The following is a 21,283-nucleotide window of genomic DNA, read 5'->3' on the forward strand; positions in this document are numbered from 1 at the left end:
ATATGGCCCCTAGGAAGCCTGCTGCGGAGGCCACTGGCCCTGAGTGCCCTAATGCTGGGGGTTTGTTGAACTTACAGTGAGGTTGCTCAGCACCCTTTTCCTTCAACCTTGGAACTTAGTTGTAAGTTACCATAAGGGGAAATTTCTGCTACACTTTGTCAGGCACTGGGTTAAGTGCTTTATATATATTATCTTTTTATCAATTCATCTTTTTCATACTTACTGTCTAAGTTACAAATATTGGTTTCATGTGTAGTGAAGAATAAGGCTTCAATCCTGCAAACAAGAGGATGAGTGGAGGAAAACCTGCCAAAGGTGGTTGGTGGCCTTTCTTCCCAGCCTCTAAAGCCAACCACTAGGGCAGGTAGAAGGAGGCTGAGAGGAATCTCAGTGTGCCCAGTGTGTCCCCTAACCAGACACCTCCATAAAGCCCATCAAAGAGCTCTTACCATGCCTCTTACCACCCCATGTCTTGTTTCTAAAAAGACACAACACATTTCATTCTAATAGCCCATTTCCCTCCATTGATTAGACATGTCAGGCTGACACTGCCCAGTTCCCTGCTCCTCTCCAGACGGGAAAGAAATGACCCGCTGCTGTTTGCTTTACTATAAATCAATCAAAGTTATTTATTTTCTAAAAGTATAAAAACACATATAAAAAGGGATTCACTCTTGGCTAAAATTTAAGAGACAGTATCATTATAATGTACAGCTCTGTGGACAAGGCATCTATGGAGAAAGGATTGCTCCCAAACCATCTGTCATTCTAACTGCTACTCTGCCCCAGTCTTGAGAAGTTACTATTTCTAAGTTACACACGCACAAAGTATAAGCTTTATTAAACCAGACCCATAAAAGCAAGGATTATACTTCTTCAGGTTCCTAAGATATAATTCCAAGGCTCAGAGGAAAATAATCTTATGTCAGTCCCAGGGAACTTTTCTCCCCAAGAGTCGATTCGTCACTTTCTGTGGAAGAAAAGAAAGGCAGAAAAGAAGTCAGGTACTCTTATCATAAGAGGCAGTGGCCACTCCTCACCTGAGCCACGTTGCTGAAGAGATCACGGGGTTCTACCCAAATCTTGTTTACATTACTCAACCATATAAACTATGGCAATTGGACAAAAATACTTCCTGAAGCATTTAGGAAAGATGATCCTAGACTAACCACCCAGTTAGTTCACAGTACACAGTGACAGCGAGGGACCCAGTTCTGCAATACTAACACACTAGCCAAGCTCTGCAGTACCAGGGGCCTTCCCTCTGAGGCAGGCAGTCAGGCTCTGGGGCATGCTCCAGAGACTGTTCAGCCCCACATCAGTTTGGTATGAATTGGTCTTTTGGTTTCTGATTTTCAGAGTCCTATGAGGTGTAGTGAGGGAGCTGGGAGGGAAACAAGGACAGTGAAGTACATGGCATTTCAGGAGCTAACTGGTGGCAAGACCCCTTCCCTGGGAGGTTCTTGGACTTGCAGCACCACTGACTGCACTGGGGCTATGGCCTCTGACCACCCCACACTGACATCTCTTAGGCTACATTAAGACATGTTCCAGTGTATTAAGATAGTTCTAGAGGTATAAAATCACCACTTGGGACTTGGACAATTCTGATGTTTTGGACATTTCCAACATAATATCTAAATTGCATCCTATATATGAAATTTGGTTTCATTCCAAAAGCACGGAAAACGTGCTACACAACTTAGGCTGGAGAGCTAAACCTGATATGAAACCTAATCACAGGTGCCATATGTCTGAAATTTCAGCATTGGAACAGTACACTCCACTTCTCAAATGTGGTTAATTCTGACTGAATGCCCACACAGCTCAGACTATTTCTCTCCATTTCTCTCTCCCTAGAGAAGCCTGATGATTCCACTCTAGTTGGAGTATTGACTCAACTGACCGTTTTATATAGCTGAGCTCGCAGCCGATAGGACTTATATTCCAATTTCCTCTTCTCCTCTTCTTTCTTTTTCTGTACTTCTGGGAGTTGCTGGTAAATCCTTAGGAATGGTACCAGTAGAAACACAGAAAGCACTGAGGTTACCAGGACAGAGGTACATGATCTCTTACTGCACCTCCCTAAGTTCCACTGCCCTCCAGACATTCAGTCCCTCAGAAAGGCCCAGCCCCTGTTGCACACCCAGCTTCCTGTTAGACTCTTGATATAGAGACCCTTGAGTGCTCACAATCTGGAAGAGATGGATAAAAATATGATAAAAAATTCCTAATAGTGGTTATATCTGAGAAAAGTGTAGGATAAAAGGGGAGACAGTGAATTTTTTATTTCCATTTTATATGCAAAAATGTTTCAAGATAAGATAATAAACAGGTATTACTATTGTATTTTTAAATACAAGGAAAATAATGGAAGAGGAAAAAACTATAATATTTGTATCTACAAAATGCTACAGAGTTATAGGAGAAAAAGAAATTGATTTAATGGAACATGGGCAGGGAAGAATTCAGAGAGGAGATTTTAGATGGATCTTGAAGAATAATTAGGAGCAGAAAGAGAGGAGGAGAAGGGAGGAAGGGTGCCCATGTCAGGAGAAGTAAGTACTGATAAGAATGGAGTCAGGGCTGCATAAAGAGCAGGGCAGAGGAATAGGTGGGAAGCAAATGGCACAAGGGTGAGGTGGGCTGTGGAGGATCTTGTAGTCATATTAAAAATTAGGTTCTATCCTGTGTGGGATTAGGTGCCACTGATCTGCAATTGGAAGGAATACAGTCAAATGTATATTTCAAAATACACTGGAAAAAATCTAAATGTCCAACAAAAGAACAGATAAACAGAAAATGAAAGATAATAGAATAATATTACAAAGCATAAAACAGATGTTTTAAAGAATTTTTAGTGACATGGGAAAATGTTCACAACATAATGTTGAATAAGCTAGAATAGGACACATACCTGTGTATACAGTAGGATGGTCAACCTGGGAAAAAAGCATGCATTATACAGGTCTCTGCAAAACCTCTATTCCTGTCTCCAGAAACAGGAGAAGTGTTAATATGTTTAGAAGGAAGAACTCTTTATTTTACCCTACTTAAAAAAAAAATAGTTCTCAAATATTTCTATGAACTGAAAATAATAATAATAATAAACAAAGCAGAAGCTCTGTGGGAAATAGACCAGTGAAGACACAATGAAAGAAACACAATGAAGAACACAATGGAAGAAACACTTCCAGATAAGAGTTCAGTTCTCTCTTCTCCGAATCTTTCTTCTCACTAGGACTTTTATACATCTTTATCACAGATGAGTGATGAGGAAAGATGATGAATAACATAAGCACCAGAGACGCAACCCCTTGAGGGGATGCAGCAGCAGGGGTACTGGATGGGGAGCCAGAAGCCTTCACTCTAACCCCAGCTCAAACCCCAACTTGCAGGTTACCTCCCGCTCTACCCATTGATCTCTATGATTCTCAGATGGTAGTGATTCACTTCCTTGAAAAGGGGCCACACAAGAAATAAAAGTGAAAAATGAAAATTTATCAGTTTAAAACTTGAGTCATATTTCTCCAGAAGATGGAGACTTAACCCCTCCTGTAAGTATATTTATGATAGAAAGAATCAAGGCCAGGTGTGGTGGTGCACACTTGTAATCTCAGTGACTCAGGAGGTTGAGGCAGGAGGATTGGGAGTTCAAAATCAGCCTTAGAAACTTAGTGAGACCCTGTCTCAAAATAAAATATAAAAAGGGCTGGGGATGTTGCTCAGTGGTTAAGCACTCGAATTCAATTCCTAGTACCCCCACTCCCAACCCCGCCCCCCGCCAAAAAAAAAAAAAGTCAGTATCTTAGAGAAGATGCCTTGCTTATGTCCCTCTAGGAAAGCTTCACAGATTCTTAAGCAAGGTCTTCTCTTGCTGAGATAAGAGTGTAATTAACTGCCACACAAGGAACCTTGTATAATTTATCCAAATTAAATTTTGTGACAGAGTTAGAATAAAGCAATGGTTCTAAAATTTTTTGGATGCAGGGATCCTTTACACCCCTAAAAATTGAGAACCTTGATGTGGATTTTATCCATTGAGAGCATATTAAAAATTAAAACTAAAAACTTAAAAATACTTATTTCTTAATTTACTTAATAAACAAGATGTCAAGAAGAATGCTTCAATTATACAGGATAAGCTGCTTTCAAGAACTATTACTGGAAAAGGAAATGGAGGAGAGTGGTGACCAGAAGTGAGCTCAGGCCAAGTTTGCTTAGAACTGAATTCCCTCACAGACTGCAAAGGGTCTGAGGGAAATGCAGAGGGAAAGCAGCTTGCCGCAGATGGGTGGAATTGAGTGCTGCGGAGTTCTGGCAGCGTAGACAAGCAGAGTTTCAGATCCTGTGGAGATACAGCGCGCCAGACTGCCACTTGCGTCCCCACAGGGCACCGGACCGAGGACTGAAGTTTGGACTTAGCTGAGAAACAGCCCAGTTCCCTCCTTCTCACTGGACATCCAGGCGCAGAAACCGGCGGTTGCCATCTTGGAAAATCTACCTCATCAGCTTTGGGCAGATAGCACTGGCAGCGAGATTGGCAACAGAACAGTTGTGTGACCCCCAGCCCCCACATCCACCCAGCTGGGATAACTCAAAAACTTTCTCGCCAGCTCTCGGTGGGCTTGAAAATCAGAGCCGAGTGAAACTGAAAAGGCTCCTGCTCTCCAACTCCCCCTCCCCCAGCTGCAATAACCAAAACCTTTCTCACCGCTAGCGTGGCTATCAGAGGGAATAAGTCAGAACAGGTTGCTGGTTTCCAACTCCCTCTCTCCACAGCTGTGATGACTGGGTGATTACCAAACAAAGAGAGCGCTCAGTTGATCAAGAGTTCAGGGCAGCCAGGGCGCTGCAAGCCCAGAGTGAAACCAGAGCTGTGGAGAAGTGTCCAAGTAATTGGGGCCTGGCGGGCTGGAGAAGTGAGGGGGATAGAAACCGGAAGCAACCCAAAGAGACCGGGATTGGAGAGGCACCCGGCAGGGGAGGGAGAGCCACCCCACACGGATTGCTTCCTACATCCTGAGGGCAGAGACTCAGCCTGGAATGCACAACGACACCTACTGGAGGAGAAGAAAAGAGAATTCTAAGAGTGCATTTTTTTCTTTTCTCTCTTTTTTTCTTTTCTTTGTACTTTTCTTCCTTCTTCTCTTCCCCTCCCAACCACCCAAGTGTTACTACTTCTACTAAGTGCAATTTACTAAATGCAAATAGGTGAATGTTTCTATGCTTTTTATACTCCTCCTAAGTACTTAGCTACCCCAAAATACTCCTATCTATTCTCCTGTTAATATCCTCCTTCATTAGAGCTCTTCTCCAAAGTAGCTAAGATATATAAACCCCCATTATCCTCACATCTTTCCCCCTAAACATAAAGTCCTATGTCCAACCCTTAGTTCTCTATACGCCACCAGAATCTGTATGCCTTTTATGAAACTATGAATTTACTTTAAATTACATTTGAACCCAACATCTCTACACATTGTCTCCCATCACAAAGGAGAGATCTCGGAGCTATACAAAAGCAAAACAAATTTATAGGGGAAAATAATAACACAGCAGTCACACAGAGCTGGAAAGAAATGTGTGAGCATCATGAAAAAACAAGGAAAAAAAGGAACTCAAACAATGCAGGACAACTCAACAATAGAGGAGTTGGTAGCCATAGCAGAGAAAACGTCAGATAAAGATTTCAAGATATACATGCTTCAGATGATCTGGAGTCTCAAGGAAGACCTTATACCGCAAATGCAGGCAATGAAAGATCACTTTGACAATGAATTACATAAACACATCCAAGAAGCAAAAGAACAACTCTACAGGGAGATAGAGGTTATACAAAAAAAATCAAACAGAAATCCTGGAAATGAAGGAAATTATTAACCAAATTAAAAACTCAAATGGGAGTATCACCAGCAGAGTAGACCAATTAGAAGTCAGAAAAATAAAGACAAAATATATCATCTCGAAAAGAGTCTAGTCAACTCAGAAAGGCTGATAAGAAACCACAAGCAGAACATCCAAAAGATTTGGGATAACATTAAAAAAAAAAAACAAATTTAAGAGTCATTGGGATAGAGGAAGGTATAGAGGTCCAAACCAAAGTAATGAGCAATTTGTTCAATGAAATAATTTTAGAAAACTTTCCACACATAAAGATTGAAACGGAAATCCAAATCCTAGAAGCGTAGAGGATGCCAAATGTACAAAACCACCAGAGACCCACACCAAGACACATTATAATGAAAATGTCTAACATACAGAACAAGGAGAGAATTTTAAACGCCACAAGATAAAGGAGGAAGATTACATTTAGGGGTAAACCAATTAGGTAAGTGGCTGATTTTTCAACACAGAAGCTGAAAGCTAGAAGATCCTGGAACAACGTATTTCAAACACTGAAAGATAATGGGTTCCAACCAAGAATCTTGTATCCAGCAAAACTAAGCTTCAGGTTTGATGATGAAATAAAAACCTTCAACGATAAACAAAAGTTAAAAGAATCCGCAGCTAGAAAACCAGCACTGCAAAGCATTTTGAGCAAAACACTACACAAAGAGGAAATGAAAAACAACAATGAAAATCAACAGCGGGAGATAGCACAGTAAAGGGAAAAACTAATCAAAGAGGAAAAACAAATCAAGTTAAATAACAAAAATAAACAAACATGGCTGGAAGTACAACCCATATCTCAATAGTAACCCTAAATGTTAATGGCTTAAACTCACCAATCAAAAGACATAGGCTAGTAGACTGGATTAAAAAAAAAAAGATCCAACAATATGCTGCCTACAGGAGACTCATCTGATTGGAAAAGACATACACAGACTGAAGGTGAAAGGTTGGGAAAAATCATACCACTCACATGGACCTAAGAAGCAAGCAGCGGTGTCCATACTCATTTCAAATAAAATAGACTTCAAGCCAAAGTTAATCAAAAGGGATAAAGAAGGACACAACATACTACTAAAGGGAACCATTCACCAACAAGACATAACAATCATTAATATATATGCCCCAAACAATGGTGCAGTTTATGTTCATCAAACAAACTCTTCTCAAGTTCAAGGGACAAATAGATAGACCACAACACAATAATCATGGGTGACTTTAACACACCTCTCTCACCACTGGACAGATCTTCCAAACAAAAGTTGAATAAAGAAACTATAGAACTCAAAAACACAATTAATAACTTAGACTTAATTGACATATATAGACTATATCAACCATCATCAAGTGGATTCAATTTTTTTTCAGCAGCACATGGATCCTTCTCAAAAATAGACCATATATTATGCCATAGGGCAACTCTTAGCAAATATAAAGGAGTAGAGATATTACCATGCATTTTATCCAATCATAATGGAATGAAATTGGAAATCAACGATAAAATAAGGAAGAAAAATTCCTACATCACTTGGAGAATGAACAATATGCTACTGAATGGGTTACAGAAGACATCAAGGAGGAAATTTAAAAAAGCTTAGAGATAAATGAAAACACAGACACAACATATCGAAATCTATGGGACACTATAAAAGCAGTACTAAGAGGAAAATTCATTGCATGGGGTTCATTCCTCAAAAAAAGAAAAATCCAACAAATAAATGATCTCACACTACATTTCAAAGCCCTAGAAAAAGAAGAGCAAATCAGCAGCAAATTCAGGGGAAGGCAAGAAATAATTAAAATCAGAGCTGAAATCAATGAAATCGAAATAAAAGAAACAATTGAAAAAATTGACAAACTAAAAATTGGTTCTTTGAAAAAATAAATAAGATCAACAGACCCTTAGCCATGCCAACAAAGAGAAGAAGAGAGAGAACACAAATTACTAGCATACGGGATGAAAAAGGCAATATCACAACAGACACTACAGAAATACAGAATTAGAAATTATTTTGAAACCTTATACTCCAATAAAATAGAAGATAGTGAAGGCATTGATAAATTTCTTAAGTCATATGATCTGTCCAGATTGAGTCAGGAGGATATACACAACCTTAAACAGACCAATATCAAGTGAGGAAATAGAAGAAGCCATCAAAAGATTACCAACCAAGAAAAGCCCAGGACCGCACAGATATACAGCAGAGTTTTACAAGACCTTTAAAGAAGAACTAATACCAATACTCTTCAATCTATTTCAGGAAATAGAAAAAGAGGGAGTACTTCCAAATTCATTCTACAAAGCCAACATTACCCTGATTCCAAAACCAGACAAAGACACTTCAAAGAAAGAAAACTTCAGACCAATATCTCTAATGAATATAGATGCAAAAATCCTCAATAAAATTCTGGCAAGTTGAATACAAAAACATATCAAAAAGATCGTGCACCATGATCAAGTGGGATTCATCCCCAGGATGCAAGGCTGGTTCAATATATGGAAATCAATAAATGTAATTCACCACATCAATAAACTTAAAGATAAGAACGATATGATCATCTCGATAGACGCAGAAAAAGCATTCAATAAAAATACAGCATCCCTTTATGTTCAAAACACTAGAAAAACTAGGGATAACAGGAACTTACCTCAACATTGTAAAAGCTATGTACGCTAAGCCTCAGGCCAGCATCATTCTAAATGGAGAAATATTGAAGGCATTCCCTCTAAAATCTGGAACAAGACAGGGATGCCCTCTCTCACCACTTCTATTCAACATAGTTGTGGAAGTACTAGCCAGAGCAATTAGACAGACGAAAGAAAGGTCCTATAGTTAAAGGTATAACTATAGGAAAAGAAGAACTTAAACTAGCACTATTTGCTGATGATATGATCCTATACCTAGCAGACCCAAAAGGTTCTACCAAGAAACTTCTAGAACTAGTAAATGAGTTCAGCAAAGTGGCAGGATATAAAATCAACACCCATAAATCAAAGGCATTCCTATATATCAGTGACAAATCCTCTGAAATGGAAATGAGGAAAACTACCCCATTCACAATAACCTAAAAAAATAAAATAAAATACTTGGGAATCAACTTAACAAAAGAGGTGAAAGATCTATAAAATAAAAACTACAGAACCCTAAAGAGAGAAATAGAAGAAGACCTTAGAAGATAGAAAGATTTACCTTGCTCATGGATAGGCAGAATTAATATTATTAAAATGGCCATATTACCAAAAGCACTCTACAGATTCAATGCGATTCCGATCAAAATCCCAACAGCATTTCTTGCAAAAGAGAAAAAGCAATCATGAAATTCATCTGGATAAATAAGAGACCCAGAATAGCTAAAGCAATTCTAAGCAGGAAGAGTGAAACAGGTGGTATCACTATATCAAATCTTAAACTATACTACAGAGCAATAATAACAAAAACAGCATGTACTGGCACCAAAACAGGCTGGTAGACCAATGGTACAAAATAGAGGACACAGAAACCAACCCACAAAATTACAACTACCTTATATTAGACAAAGTGCTAAAAGCATGCAATGATAAAAGGAGAGCATCTTCAACAAATGGTGCTGGGAGAACTGGAAATCCATATGCAACAAAATGAAATTGAATCCCTTTCTCTCACCATGCACAAAAGTTAACTCAAAATGGATCAAGGATCTAGGAATCAAACCAGAGACTCTGTGTCTAATAGAAGAAAAAGTAGGCCCTAATCTCCATCACGTGGGGTCAGGCCCCAAATTCCTTAATAAGACACCTATAGCACAAGAGTTAAAACCAAGAATCAATAAATGGGACGAATTCAAACTAAAAAGTTTTTTTCTCAGCAAGAGAAATAATATGTGAGGTGAATAGGGAGCCTACATCCTGGGAACAAATTTTTACCCCTCACACATCAGATAGAGCTCTAATCTCTAGAATATACAAAGAACTCAAAAAGTTAAACAACAAAAAAACAAATAACCCAATCAACAAATGGGCCAAGGACCTGAGCAGACATTTCTCAGAAGAGGATATATACAATCAATCAACAAATACATGAAAAAATGCTCACCATCTCTAGCAGTCAGAGAAATGCAAATTAAAACTACTCTAAGATGCCATCTCACTCCAGTAAGAATGGCAGCCATTATGAAGTCAAACAAAAACAAGTGCTGGCGAGGATGCGGAGAAAAAAGTACACTCAGACATTGCTGGTGGGACTGCAAATTGGTGCAGCCAATTTAGAAAGCAGTATGGAGATTCCTTGGAAAGCTGGGAATGGAACCACCATTTGACCCAGCTATTCCCCTTCTCAGACTATACCCCAAAGACCTAAAAACAGCATACTACAGGGACACAGCTACATCAATGTTTATAGCAGCACAATTCACAATAGCTAGACTGTGGAACCAACCTAGATGCCCTTCAATGGATGAAAAAAATGTGGCATTTAGACACAATGGAATATTACTCAGCACTAAAAAATAACAAGATCATGGCATTTGCAGGGAAATGGATGGCATTAGAGCAGATTATGCTAAGTGAATTTAGCCAATCCCTAAAAAACAAAGGCCGAATGTCTTCTCTGATATAAAGGGGATGACTCAAAATGGAGTAGGGAGGAAGAGCACGAGAAGATTACCACTAAATAGGGAAGAGAAGTGGGAGGTAAAGGAAGGGAGAAGGGGAATGGAAGGAGACCCTCATTGTTATACAGAATACATGTATGAAGATGCAAGGGAAAAAAAAAAAAGAAGTGTGTCACATTAGATTGGGTAGAGAGAAGTGATGGGAGGAGAGGAGAGGGGAAGGGGGGATAGGAAGGACAGCAGAATAAAATAGACATCATTATTGCTGTATGTATATACGTGACTATATGACCAATGTGATTCTGCAACCTGTATACTCAGAAAAATGAGAAATTATACCCCATCTCATTCAAATGTATGATATGTCAAGATCATTGTAATGTCATGTGTAACTAATTAAAACAAATAAAAAATTTTTTAAAAAAAGAACTATTACTTCATGGGCTGGGGTTGTGGCTCAGTGGTAGAGTGGTTGCCTAGCACAAGTGAGGCACTGGGTTCTATCCTCAGCACCACATAAAAATAAGATAAAGAGATTGTATCCATCTACAACTAAAGAAACACATACTTTAAAAAAAAAACCATTATTTCAGATGCATTGTGCCAACTATAAAACTTTTATTAAAACAAACCTCCAACAAAACCCTGAAGTGTGGTTACACTTTAACCTAGTTAACCTAGTTTTGCATGGCATTCTCACAATCAATATATGCCTATCTAAAAAAAAAAAAAAAGATTTAACAATTTATATATATATATGAATATATACATATATATGCCTATCTCAAATTATTTAATTAATTAATGAGTAGCTAATGCCTGAAATGGCACAAGATTAAACAAGTATAAGGAAATGAAAAACTGTTCTCTCCCCTACTTCTGCACCCCAGCTATTCAGTTCTTTTTCCCAAAGGCGACCTCTATTACCAGTGTGTTGTATCTTCCAGAGATATTTTATACATATAAAAGTATACACATCTTAATGAGCACAAGTATTTCTTTTTAAAAACCGCCAAGGCAGCAGTGTACGTGTGCTTTTAAAACTTGATTTTTTAAGCTTAACTTAATGTCTTGGAGAACACTCCATTATTTCTCACTCTATTAAATAAATTTCTAGAAATAAGATTGCTAGGATAAGAGGCACACCCTCAAATAAATGTTTAATTCTACTTCAGAAATCTATTATCTAGGTTTCCAATACAGATGAGCCTAAGGCATGCAAATCAGCCGGGATTCTTTCATCTTTTGTATGTGAATCATTCATACCGTATCTGTTATCTATTTTGTGCAAAAAGTAAGAAGCTACATTCACATCTTTCTCATAATGTTTTCACTTGACTATAATACTTTTATTCTTTCATAATTAACATTGTCATTTTGGTCTTACCGTTTAGACCTCTGGATCATTTCCTTCTTTCCAATAGGCTTATTCTGGGCAGCCATGAATACTAAGCAAGAGAAGAAGCAGTTTTCAGTGGATAGTGACTTAATAAGGTGTGGCACTCTAGGGCTGTGAGAGAGAGATGCTGGACTTTGTGCCCTAAGGAGGGTGCAGTACAGGGTGGTGAGCAATGAGCAATGAACAAGGTAAGGCCAAAGCTTGGTTTAGAATAGGATGATTGTGACAGTAGCCTAAGGCCCCTGAAGATATAGTACTCTATAGACCAGACAGCTAGAACTGATAAACGAATCAGTTTATAGGTAAGGCTATGATGACAGCCTTGTTAGTATTTTATATTTTTCACATATGATTTTATTGAGATCTTAGACTTAGTATTAAGAGCACAGACTCTCGAGCCAGTCTACCTTCATTTAAATCCTAGTTCTTTTACCTCTTAGGTGTGAAACTTGGGCAAAATACTTAATCTCTCTCTGCCTCAGTTTTCTGTGAAAATGGATATGAATCACACCTACCTTAGAAAAGTCTTGTCAGAACAGTGGGCAAGATGTAAGGGCTACATGTTTATTATTGGTATTGTTACTGTTACCACTTTAGGGTGGCAAGTCAGAACTGGCTCCATCTTTAGAGGAAAAAAAATTATATTTTTGGAATTAACTTGCCCACGGACACAGAGCTGGTTTATTTAAAAAAAGAAAATTTCACTGAATGTTCTCTTTTTGAAATGCAGCAACAGCGTTAGCATAGCTGGGCTGACTTGGATCATGAAATTGCTAAAAACCTGGTTGGGCCAATTCTGCTGACAAGATTTGAATCTCAGCAAGCAAAATGTTGTGTCCAGTTCTTCTGAGTGGCCCAGCATTCAGCTATGTTCCCCAGCAGAGCAGCAGCTTTGCTTTCTCTAGCCTATGACAGGAAAATGACAAGAAGGCGTACCTCTCCTAGGTTGGGGTTGAATGGTATTGAACAGCACATCTCGCTCACTCTCGAACATGTTCTGCAGCTTCCTTTCCTGGACTATTAACTTCAGGCGCTTTATCCGCTCCCCAGAGCGGGAGATGAAATCAGGTCTGTGAAAATGAAGTGCCTCCTACAAAGGAGAAAAAGCCTCAGCCTCACATTAATGATGTAGTCTGCTTTCCAAGTGCCCAGAAAAACAGTACCTGCTTAGCAGCATTGAGGGGCCTATTTCTTTCTTTAAAAAAAAAAACAAAAAAACATTTATTATATTTTTAGGTGTAGATGGACACAACACAATGCCTTTATTTTTATGTGGTGCTGAGGCTCGAACCCGGGTCCTACCCATGCTAGGCTAGCGCTCTATCGCTGAGCCACAATCTCAGCCCGTGGGGCCTGTTTCTAATGCTCAGAAAATACCTGATACCTCTCTGCAGGGGAGCTCCAGCAGAGAAATCAAAGGGATCTAAGAAGTGCTTTTGGAATAAGCCAAGAACTAGGACTGCGGCAATTACAACTCTTCCAAATGTTAATGGGGCAGAGCTCAGTCCATTGTGCTATTTAAAATTTCTCTTCAAACAAATATATGATTAAAAAACTGCAGACCTGCTGAAGAAAGAGGGTCATGTGACTAAGCCTCAGAATGTCAAGTCACAGATACTACTTGTTCATGTCTTGCCCTCCCCCCCATAAACACAGGGCTGAAGTTAATTTGTCACTGCACCTGCAGGGTTGCTTTCACAAATGGCTTCAGTAGACCTCGACCATAATCTCTGCCTGGGTCTGCCAGTGATCCCCAACCCTCCATGCGTTGTCCTTGCCAGTTCTGTTCCCGCAGTGGTTCTCTCCAGGGTTTAGTTTTGGTTATTGGTTCAAACCAGGAGATACCAGGACCACAACTCTTCAGCAGATTTTCCTTCTTAGATCCAGACTTCACATTTTCCACAGGAACAAACCATGAAACTCCTACAGGAAATACTTTTAAGAAGGAAAAAAAAAATTGTTTATATCACCCCACCCAGTTCTCATCAAAGATATACATATATAATAAAGATTTCCAGGGGGCTCAGCTATCAGGGGCCCCCAGAGTACCCTTAAATCTGTTTTAATTGCAGGTATGACTCTGTAAATATAGTTCTAGATATTTTGAAAATTTACCATCATGGTGGCTGAGGGTAGGTGGAGTCAATATGGAGTTAGTTAGAAACAAAGAATCTTAGCAATGCAACAGGTTTAATTCACTAGTTTTTCTGCTGTAAAACCTGGAAGTAGAATCTGACCTTCACAGGAGTTCTTCTTGTTCTTCTTTAACTTTTTGTCCCCAAGATAATTGGTAACAGGTATTTTCTCTTCAACTTTTTCTTCTAACCAAGAAGTTACATCGCTATCCTCTTCTAATCTAGCCTCACTAGAGCTTGGAGTTGGGAAAGTCACCCCAACATCACGAGTGTGTTTTCCATCACCATGTACAATCTCCAAGTTACCTGAGGGAAAAGATCACAGATGTCTGTGGGAGCATTCTTGAGCTTTGGTTCAAAGATATGTTGCCTTTTTTGTGGGGTATGTGGGAAAAGAGTGAGAGGAAGAAAAATGGAGAGATGTAGAGGGAGGAAGAGATGGAGAGAAAGGGAGAAAGAAAGTGGGTTTTAACTTCTAAGCCCGTTCAGAATCAGAGAAAAAGAAGAATGAAATGGATTTAGTAGGTAAGGAATTTTGGTTCCAATCCCAAGACAGTAAAATTGTACAGTCCTATTGGCAGTAACCCAGCTAAGAGGTTGATAGCAGTGAAGAGAAGACTTAAGGGGGAGGAGGTAGGGGGAAAAAAAAAACACCCAAGAAGGAAGTTTTTCTTTTTTAAACTTTGTTTAAAAAAAATCAAAAGATACAGAAAGGCATAAACTTGAAATCTTCCTTCTCACTAGTTCTCCATTTACTTTATTTACAATCTCAGGATTCCAGAAAAAATATTTTTGTATATTCAAGCAATTCTCTTCCCTCCTTTATTTTTAAAAAATACTTGTAGTAGCATAATATATACTATTCCATACCTTTGTTTTTCTTTTAAATCATGTATCTTGAAGATCTTTCATTATGAGTATAGAAAGAGCTTCCTCATACTACGTAGGATTTCTTTAGTGGAAGTACAGTAATTTATTTAACCATTCAGTTACTGATGGATATCTCAGTTTATCTTAAATTTTGGCTATAACAAGCAGTTAATGGTTACTTTGGACACTTGTCATTCTTGTCAATTTGCACATATCCAAGTATTTCTATAGGCTAAATTCCAAAAGTAAAAATGCTGGGTCAAAGGAATTTTAATAGAAACTACCAACTTGCCTTTCACAGGGTTTGTACCAACTCATACTCCCACTAGAATGGTTGAGAGTGCTGCCTTCCACATATTCTTGTTCATAAACTTGAATTTTTGCCAATTTATAGGTGAAAATGGTATTTGGCCATGCAGGTAATTTTAATCTTCATTTCCCTTATTATGAGTGAGCTTAACTATCTTATATGCATAGAAAGGTCTTTCAATGGAAAAGTTTGAATTCAAGTGATTTACCTGCTTGTATGCCTTTGTTTAACATGTGCACATTTTCTTCGTTGCAAAGGGTAGAGTTCAAGCTCAAGAAACTACTGGCACATGAAACAGAGTCAGAAGAAATCATATGATTTGCCACCTAGAAAAACATAAAGGTCTACATTAGAGTTCCCTATGATCATGACACAGTTAACCACAAGATAAACAAGGCTACAGGTCCTCTAAAGTCTCTTTTAATCCAATTCAAATTGTTGAGATGCAGCTGGAGGAAGCTTGAGACACATTACCACATGATAGGGAGGAGAATGCTATTGTAGTTGGAGAGGGCCCATGCTGCTGAAAAATAGTTAAGAGAAAAAGGGGCTGGGTGTTTTTCCAGGGCTTGAAGAAACTTAAAGATGCTAACCAAACATAGCCTAATGAATCTGCAGAATGAAATTCTCAATTGACACCTATATATCATTTTGATGTGAGATAAAAAGGTCTAGGAGATCTAAAGAAATTGATGTGCTGCAGAGAGTGCTCTCCAATAAAGCAGATTAAGATCTTCTCCAAACATCAAAGAGCTGCAAGGCCCCATGAGAAGTCATGAAGGGAGTATTGTAAAAGGCATGAAAAAGACCCAAAGAACATTTTAGTTATGTTCAGAGCAAGTAGAGTAATGAAGGATAAGTTAAGGGATAGAAGCTGATGTTGGAAGGCTGGTGAATGACAAAAAGACCATAAAATACAGCTGAATGAATAGAGTATAAAAGGGTATTTCTTAAACTTGCCATCACAAAAATGTCCTGGGAGGTGGGTAACCCAGAACAATAATTTGCAATGTCTAGGGGAGGGATTTGGACATCTATATTTTGAATAAATGCCAAGTGATTTTTTTTTTACTTAAGCAAATTTCATAGATTTTAATTGAGGACCAAGTCAGGAGAGGAAACAAGAGTATTTGCTCCCTTGGAGCAGATAAACTATAATCCAAGATGCCCAGGAAACTTCCAACAAAATCCTGGAGAAAAAGAGTTATGTTTGATTTTCAGAAAGATGAGCATTGCAAACATGAGTTTGACACTGATGCCCTGTAAAATTTAGACCCTGATCACCAATATGATAATCTGAAAGCATTTGAAAGTCAAAGAAAAGATTAGCAAATTTCAGCCTGGGTTCAGTAAGGCAGGCAAAACAAGTACCACCACATTAGCCTTGTTTTCCCTAGTAAATATGGTCACTTGATTGGCAGACAAAAAGAATGTATAGTAGAATACAGCTAGATTTGAACAAAACATCTCATGGCACAGTTAAGGGCAAGATAGAGTTATATGGGTTGAATGATAATATAAGTTGGCAGAACCATAACTGGTTAAACCAACCTTACTCAAATATTGTTAACACAGAGAGAACTCTTTTTTTTTTCCCAAGGTCAGAGTAGAAATTAGAAGTTTATTAAAGGACAGCAGAAAAGACTTCTCCCGGAGGAAGAAGGGGACCCAAGAGGTGGAATCCCCAGAGAGAACTCTTTATGGAGCAGTATACCTTGTATTTCACAACAAATATTAACCTAGCATCTATAATGTTCTAGTCACTGGATTTGGCTCTAGTATTCCTTCTTAACATTTTACAGATGGAAAATGTAAATGTCTTGAAGGTATGGAAAGGAGGAGAAATTCTATATAATGCACAAGTGTGTCTTTAATAGCTGTCAGGATTCCAAATAACAACAGGAATGATGGGCCAAGTCAAACAAGAGGATATTTAGCAGAATAATTATAAAGGATTGCACATTATGCAAGAAGAATGGTAGCAACTTGTGATCTGGAGTCCCAAAACCTGAGCCAGTCTCAGATCTTTCCTTTACCAGTTGTCACATACACCACAATTGCTTTGTGCTGTAGTTTCTCCATTAGGAAGTAGGAATAAAATTTTCATTTTTGAAGTTACAGAAGCATTAGAAAGAACAAATGATTTAGATGGTAAGCTATAAGAAACTAATATAAAACTATGAGTCTACAAGGATGTTAAAAAAAGTGTACAAATGCAGAAAGGACAGTGTACAAATGCAGAAAGCATGTAGGTGCTGGAATGCACTGACCTTCAAGATAGATATTAATGTATAAAAAGCAAAGTATGCTGCCATTTTTGTAAAAAAAAAAAAAAAAAAGGTTACAAAATCCATGTAGGTATTTGCCTTTCTGTGTTTGACATAAGTGAAAGAAAAGAATCTAGATTGGAAAGAAGCAATGACATGATCTATCTACAGAAAATACTAAATAATTCACAAAGAAATACTAGAACTACTAAGTTTAGCCAGGATGCAGAATATAAGATCAGGAAACAATCCAAATGTACAATTTTTAAAAAAAAATCAATGATGTTTCTATAATTAATAATGAGCAATCTGAAAAAGGAAATTAAGGAAGCAATTCCATTCACAAAAGTATCAAAAAGAATGAAATATTTGGGGAAAAAGTTAACAACAGATATGCTAAGTTTGCATACTGAGAACTATGAAATACTGCTTGGAGAAATTAAAGATCTAAAGAAATGGTGAGATATCCCATCTACATGAAATGGAAAATTCAAAATTTTGCCACTGTGCTTTATCCCCCAATTTTTTATTTTCAGAAAGGGTCTTGCTAAATTGCCAAGGTCAGCCCAGAATTTGTGATCCTACTTCAGTCTCTCAAGTAGCTGAGATTACAAGTGTGTGCCACCATGTCCAGCTTTAGCAAGCTTTTTTGGAAGCAAACTACAAACTGATTTCAAACTTATATGGAAGTAAAAAGGACCAGAAGAGCTGAAAATTATTGAAAGAGAACAAAGACTAAGACTTATTTTTTAAAATTTCAAAACTTAGTATAAAGCTACAGTAATCAAGACATTGTGGTATTAGTACAAAAACAGACAGACATATCAATAAATGAAACAGAACTGAGAGTGCAGAAACAAATTATTACATTTATGATCAATGGGTTTTCATCAAAGGAGCCAAAGCAACTGAATGGAAGGAAGGACAGTCTTTTGAACAAATGAGGCTGGGACAACTGGATCTCACATACCAAATGAATGTAGACACCACATCATACACAAAAATGGACTCAAAATGGATCACAGACTTAAGTAATAAGAACTAAAGCTATAAAACCTTTAAAAGAAAACACAGGGAAAAAAAACTTTGTGATTAGTTAGGCAAAGAAATCTCAGCCATATACCAAAAGCATAATCCATAATTTTTTTTAAACTGGACTTTTGATGGTCAAAAGACATTTCTAAAATAAAAAGACAAGTAACAGACTGGGAGAAATTATTCGTTAATCATAATCTAAGATTTGTAACCAAAACATAAAACTCTTGCAACTCAATGACAAATGACCTAATTTAAAAATGGGTCTTATATGTTCTTCATTAAAGAACATATAAGAATGGCCATTAAGCACATGTGAAGATATTCAACATCAGATACCACTTCAAGCCCACTAGGATGGCTAAAACTAAAAATATGGACAATAGCAATTGTGGATGATGTGGAAAAACTGGAACCCTAAACACATTGCAGGTGGGAATTTAAAATGGTATGGCTACTATGAAAAACACTTTAGTAGTTTCTTAAAAAATTAAAAATTTATAATAAGATTCAGTAATTACACATCTAGATAAATACCACAAAGAAAGGAAAATTTACAAGGGACTAAAATTTTCACAAGAATGTTTGCAGCAGCATTCATGTTATCAAACAGGAAACAATCTAAATGTCCACCTACTGGAGAAGACCAAATATTGATTATCTATATAATGGAATACTATGCAGTAATAAAAGGAACTACTGATAAATACTACAACCCGAATGAACCTTGAAAACATTATGTTATAGAAAGTAAACCAGATGCAAAAGACCACAAATTATATGATTCTGTTTATATGAAATGTCCAGAAGAGGCAGATTAGTGGTTGCCTGGGGCTAGAAATGAGTAATAATTGCAAACAGGTATAAAGGAACTTTTGAGGGTGATAAAACTGGATAGTGGTGTTGACAGCACAATTCTGTTATGTAAATAACTGGAAACACTGCTTCTGGGAAGGACAGCTAATTCCTGGGGGACCGAAGTAGAAAGGATGTTTTTTTATCAAATGTTTTCATAGTTTTGGGCTGGGGATGTGGCTCAAGCGGTAGCGTGCTCGCCTGGCATGCGTACGGCCCTGGGTTCGATCCTCAGCACCACATACAAATAAAGCTGTTGTGTCTGCCAAAAACCAAAAAATAAATATTAAAAAATATTCTCTCTCTCTCTCTCTCTCTTTTTCTAAAAAAAAAATGTTTTTATAGTTTAAATTTTGAGGCATCTGAACTGTATTATCAGTTCAAGAAATGAGAACAAAAATTTGCAGGGGAGGGTGTGGCAATAAAGATTTAATGAATTCAACAGTGAGAGGGAATAAAACATGTGTTGGGCCATAGAAATGTTCCAGTTTCAGAAAGGTGATCAATTGGCTCAGTCAATATGCTCTCACCACCTGAAGCACAGCACATTTAATTCAAAGGAACATGTTTAAAAATTGGATATTGATTAACTTGGACCCAAGAAAGCTGCCAAATTTGGAAGGGGGAGAAGAAACCATGACCCAAGAGGAATGGTTTGGAATGAAGACCTAAAAACAAACCCTTTGGGGAAGGAAGAAGGATCCTGAGAAGAAGACCCGACCTATTTCTTAGACCTTTGGAGAGCTATTCTGGAAACAGCACCAGACATAAGTAGAATTTGGACCTTTAAAACAAAAACCTTCAACAACTGCAGCCTGAGAAAATAGAATGTCTGTCCTAGGAACAGAAAGGGAATAATGGAGTTGTTGAAGCACAGGCTGGTGTAGATGCGTGTTGATGTGATGGGAGTGGGAGGACTACAGGACTCTTGTGGTGTCTTCCAAGGTCTCTGGCACTTCCAGAGTAGGTAACCAGCCATGATATGCACCACAAAGGTGAAAAATCCCATTTACTGTGTATCCTTGGTGTGTGCAATTCTATTTTTTGCTAAAAATCTTCTTTAATTCCTGCTTATAATATTGTAGTCATTCAAAAACAGAAAACAGTCTAAAGATAAATTCCATCAACAAAATACATTTATTCAGGTCCTTAGGGTGGGAAGATTAAAAAAGACAAAAACAAATGCTTACTAGGACACAGAGAAATTGGAATACTCAGGTTGCTAATGGGGGTTTAAAAATGGTGCAAGTGCTCTGGAAAACAGTGTGGCAGTTCCTCAAATGGTTAAAGATAGAGTTGTCATATGTTCCCATAATTCCACATCTGGGGTATATACCTAAGAGAAGTGAAAACATATGGCCACACAAAAGCTTTAGATGAATGTTCACTGTAGTTTTGTTCATGATAGCCCCAAAGTGGAAACAACCCAAATGTCCATGGTCTGATGGATAAATGTGTTATATTCACACAATGGAATATTATTTTCTATAAAAAGCAACGAATATGGACTACAATGTAGCATGAAAACATAATAAATGAAAAAAGTCTGTCACAAAAGACTATACATTATATGATTACATTTATATGAAATATGCAGAACAGGTAAATCCATACAGATGGAAAGTAATTCGTGGTTGTCTGTGGGCTGGGACAAATGTGGGAAATGGGAAATGAAGACTACTGATACATAACAATTTATTTGGAAGGGTGTAAAAAATGATGGTTGCATGATTCTATCAATAAACTAAAAACCACTATATACTTGAGATAAATTTTATGACGTGAATTATAAAGAAAGCTATGAAAATATTTGTTTATGTATGCAAACAAATAAATGTGGAATATTAAGGTTTTGGAGTAAAAAGTTTAACATGCTTTATGGTTAATTACTCCTGTTACTGAAAAGGGGACGTAAGAACAATGGGGAGGG

At 37.7% G+C, this 21,283-nt stretch overlaps 1 protein-coding gene across 10 annotated transcripts in view; it reads right to left on the reverse strand.

Moving 5' to 3' along the window:
- Nucleotides 1-604: 604 nt before the first annotated feature.
- The window catches only part of Alms1 (ALMS1 centrosome and basal body associated protein), a 180,538-nt gene continuing 159,859 nt past the window's right edge, over nucleotides 605-21,283 (reverse strand). For 6 of the 10 annotated variants that reach the window (XM_048804102.1, XM_048804101.1, XM_048804106.1 and 3 more), the window contains 7 exons: nucleotides 15,405-15,522; nucleotides 14,119-14,322; nucleotides 13,563-13,816; nucleotides 12,818-12,971; nucleotides 11,870-11,930; nucleotides 1,907-2,006; nucleotides 605-970 (listed from right to left, as the gene is read on the reverse strand). In XM_048804102.1, the coding sequence (XP_048660059.1) occupies nucleotides 926-970; nucleotides 1,907-2,006; nucleotides 11,870-11,930; nucleotides 12,818-12,971; nucleotides 13,563-13,816; nucleotides 14,119-14,322; nucleotides 15,405-15,522 (936 nt within the window). In that variant the 3' untranslated portion in view covers nucleotides 605-925. Of the gene's footprint in view, nucleotides 971-1,906; nucleotides 2,196-2,917; nucleotides 2,943-11,869; nucleotides 11,931-12,817; nucleotides 12,972-13,562; nucleotides 13,817-14,118; nucleotides 14,323-15,404; nucleotides 15,523-21,283 lie in introns of those variants that run through there. The other 4 variants (XM_048804100.1, XM_048804104.1, XM_048804103.1 and 1 more) reach the window with 4 other exon arrangements.

Source organism: Marmota marmota, unplaced genomic scaffold (assembly GCF_001458135.2).
Source record: "Marmota marmota marmota unplaced genomic scaffold, marMar, whole genome shotgun sequence".
NCBI lineage: Eukaryota > Metazoa > Chordata > Mammalia > Rodentia > Sciuridae > Marmota > Marmota marmota.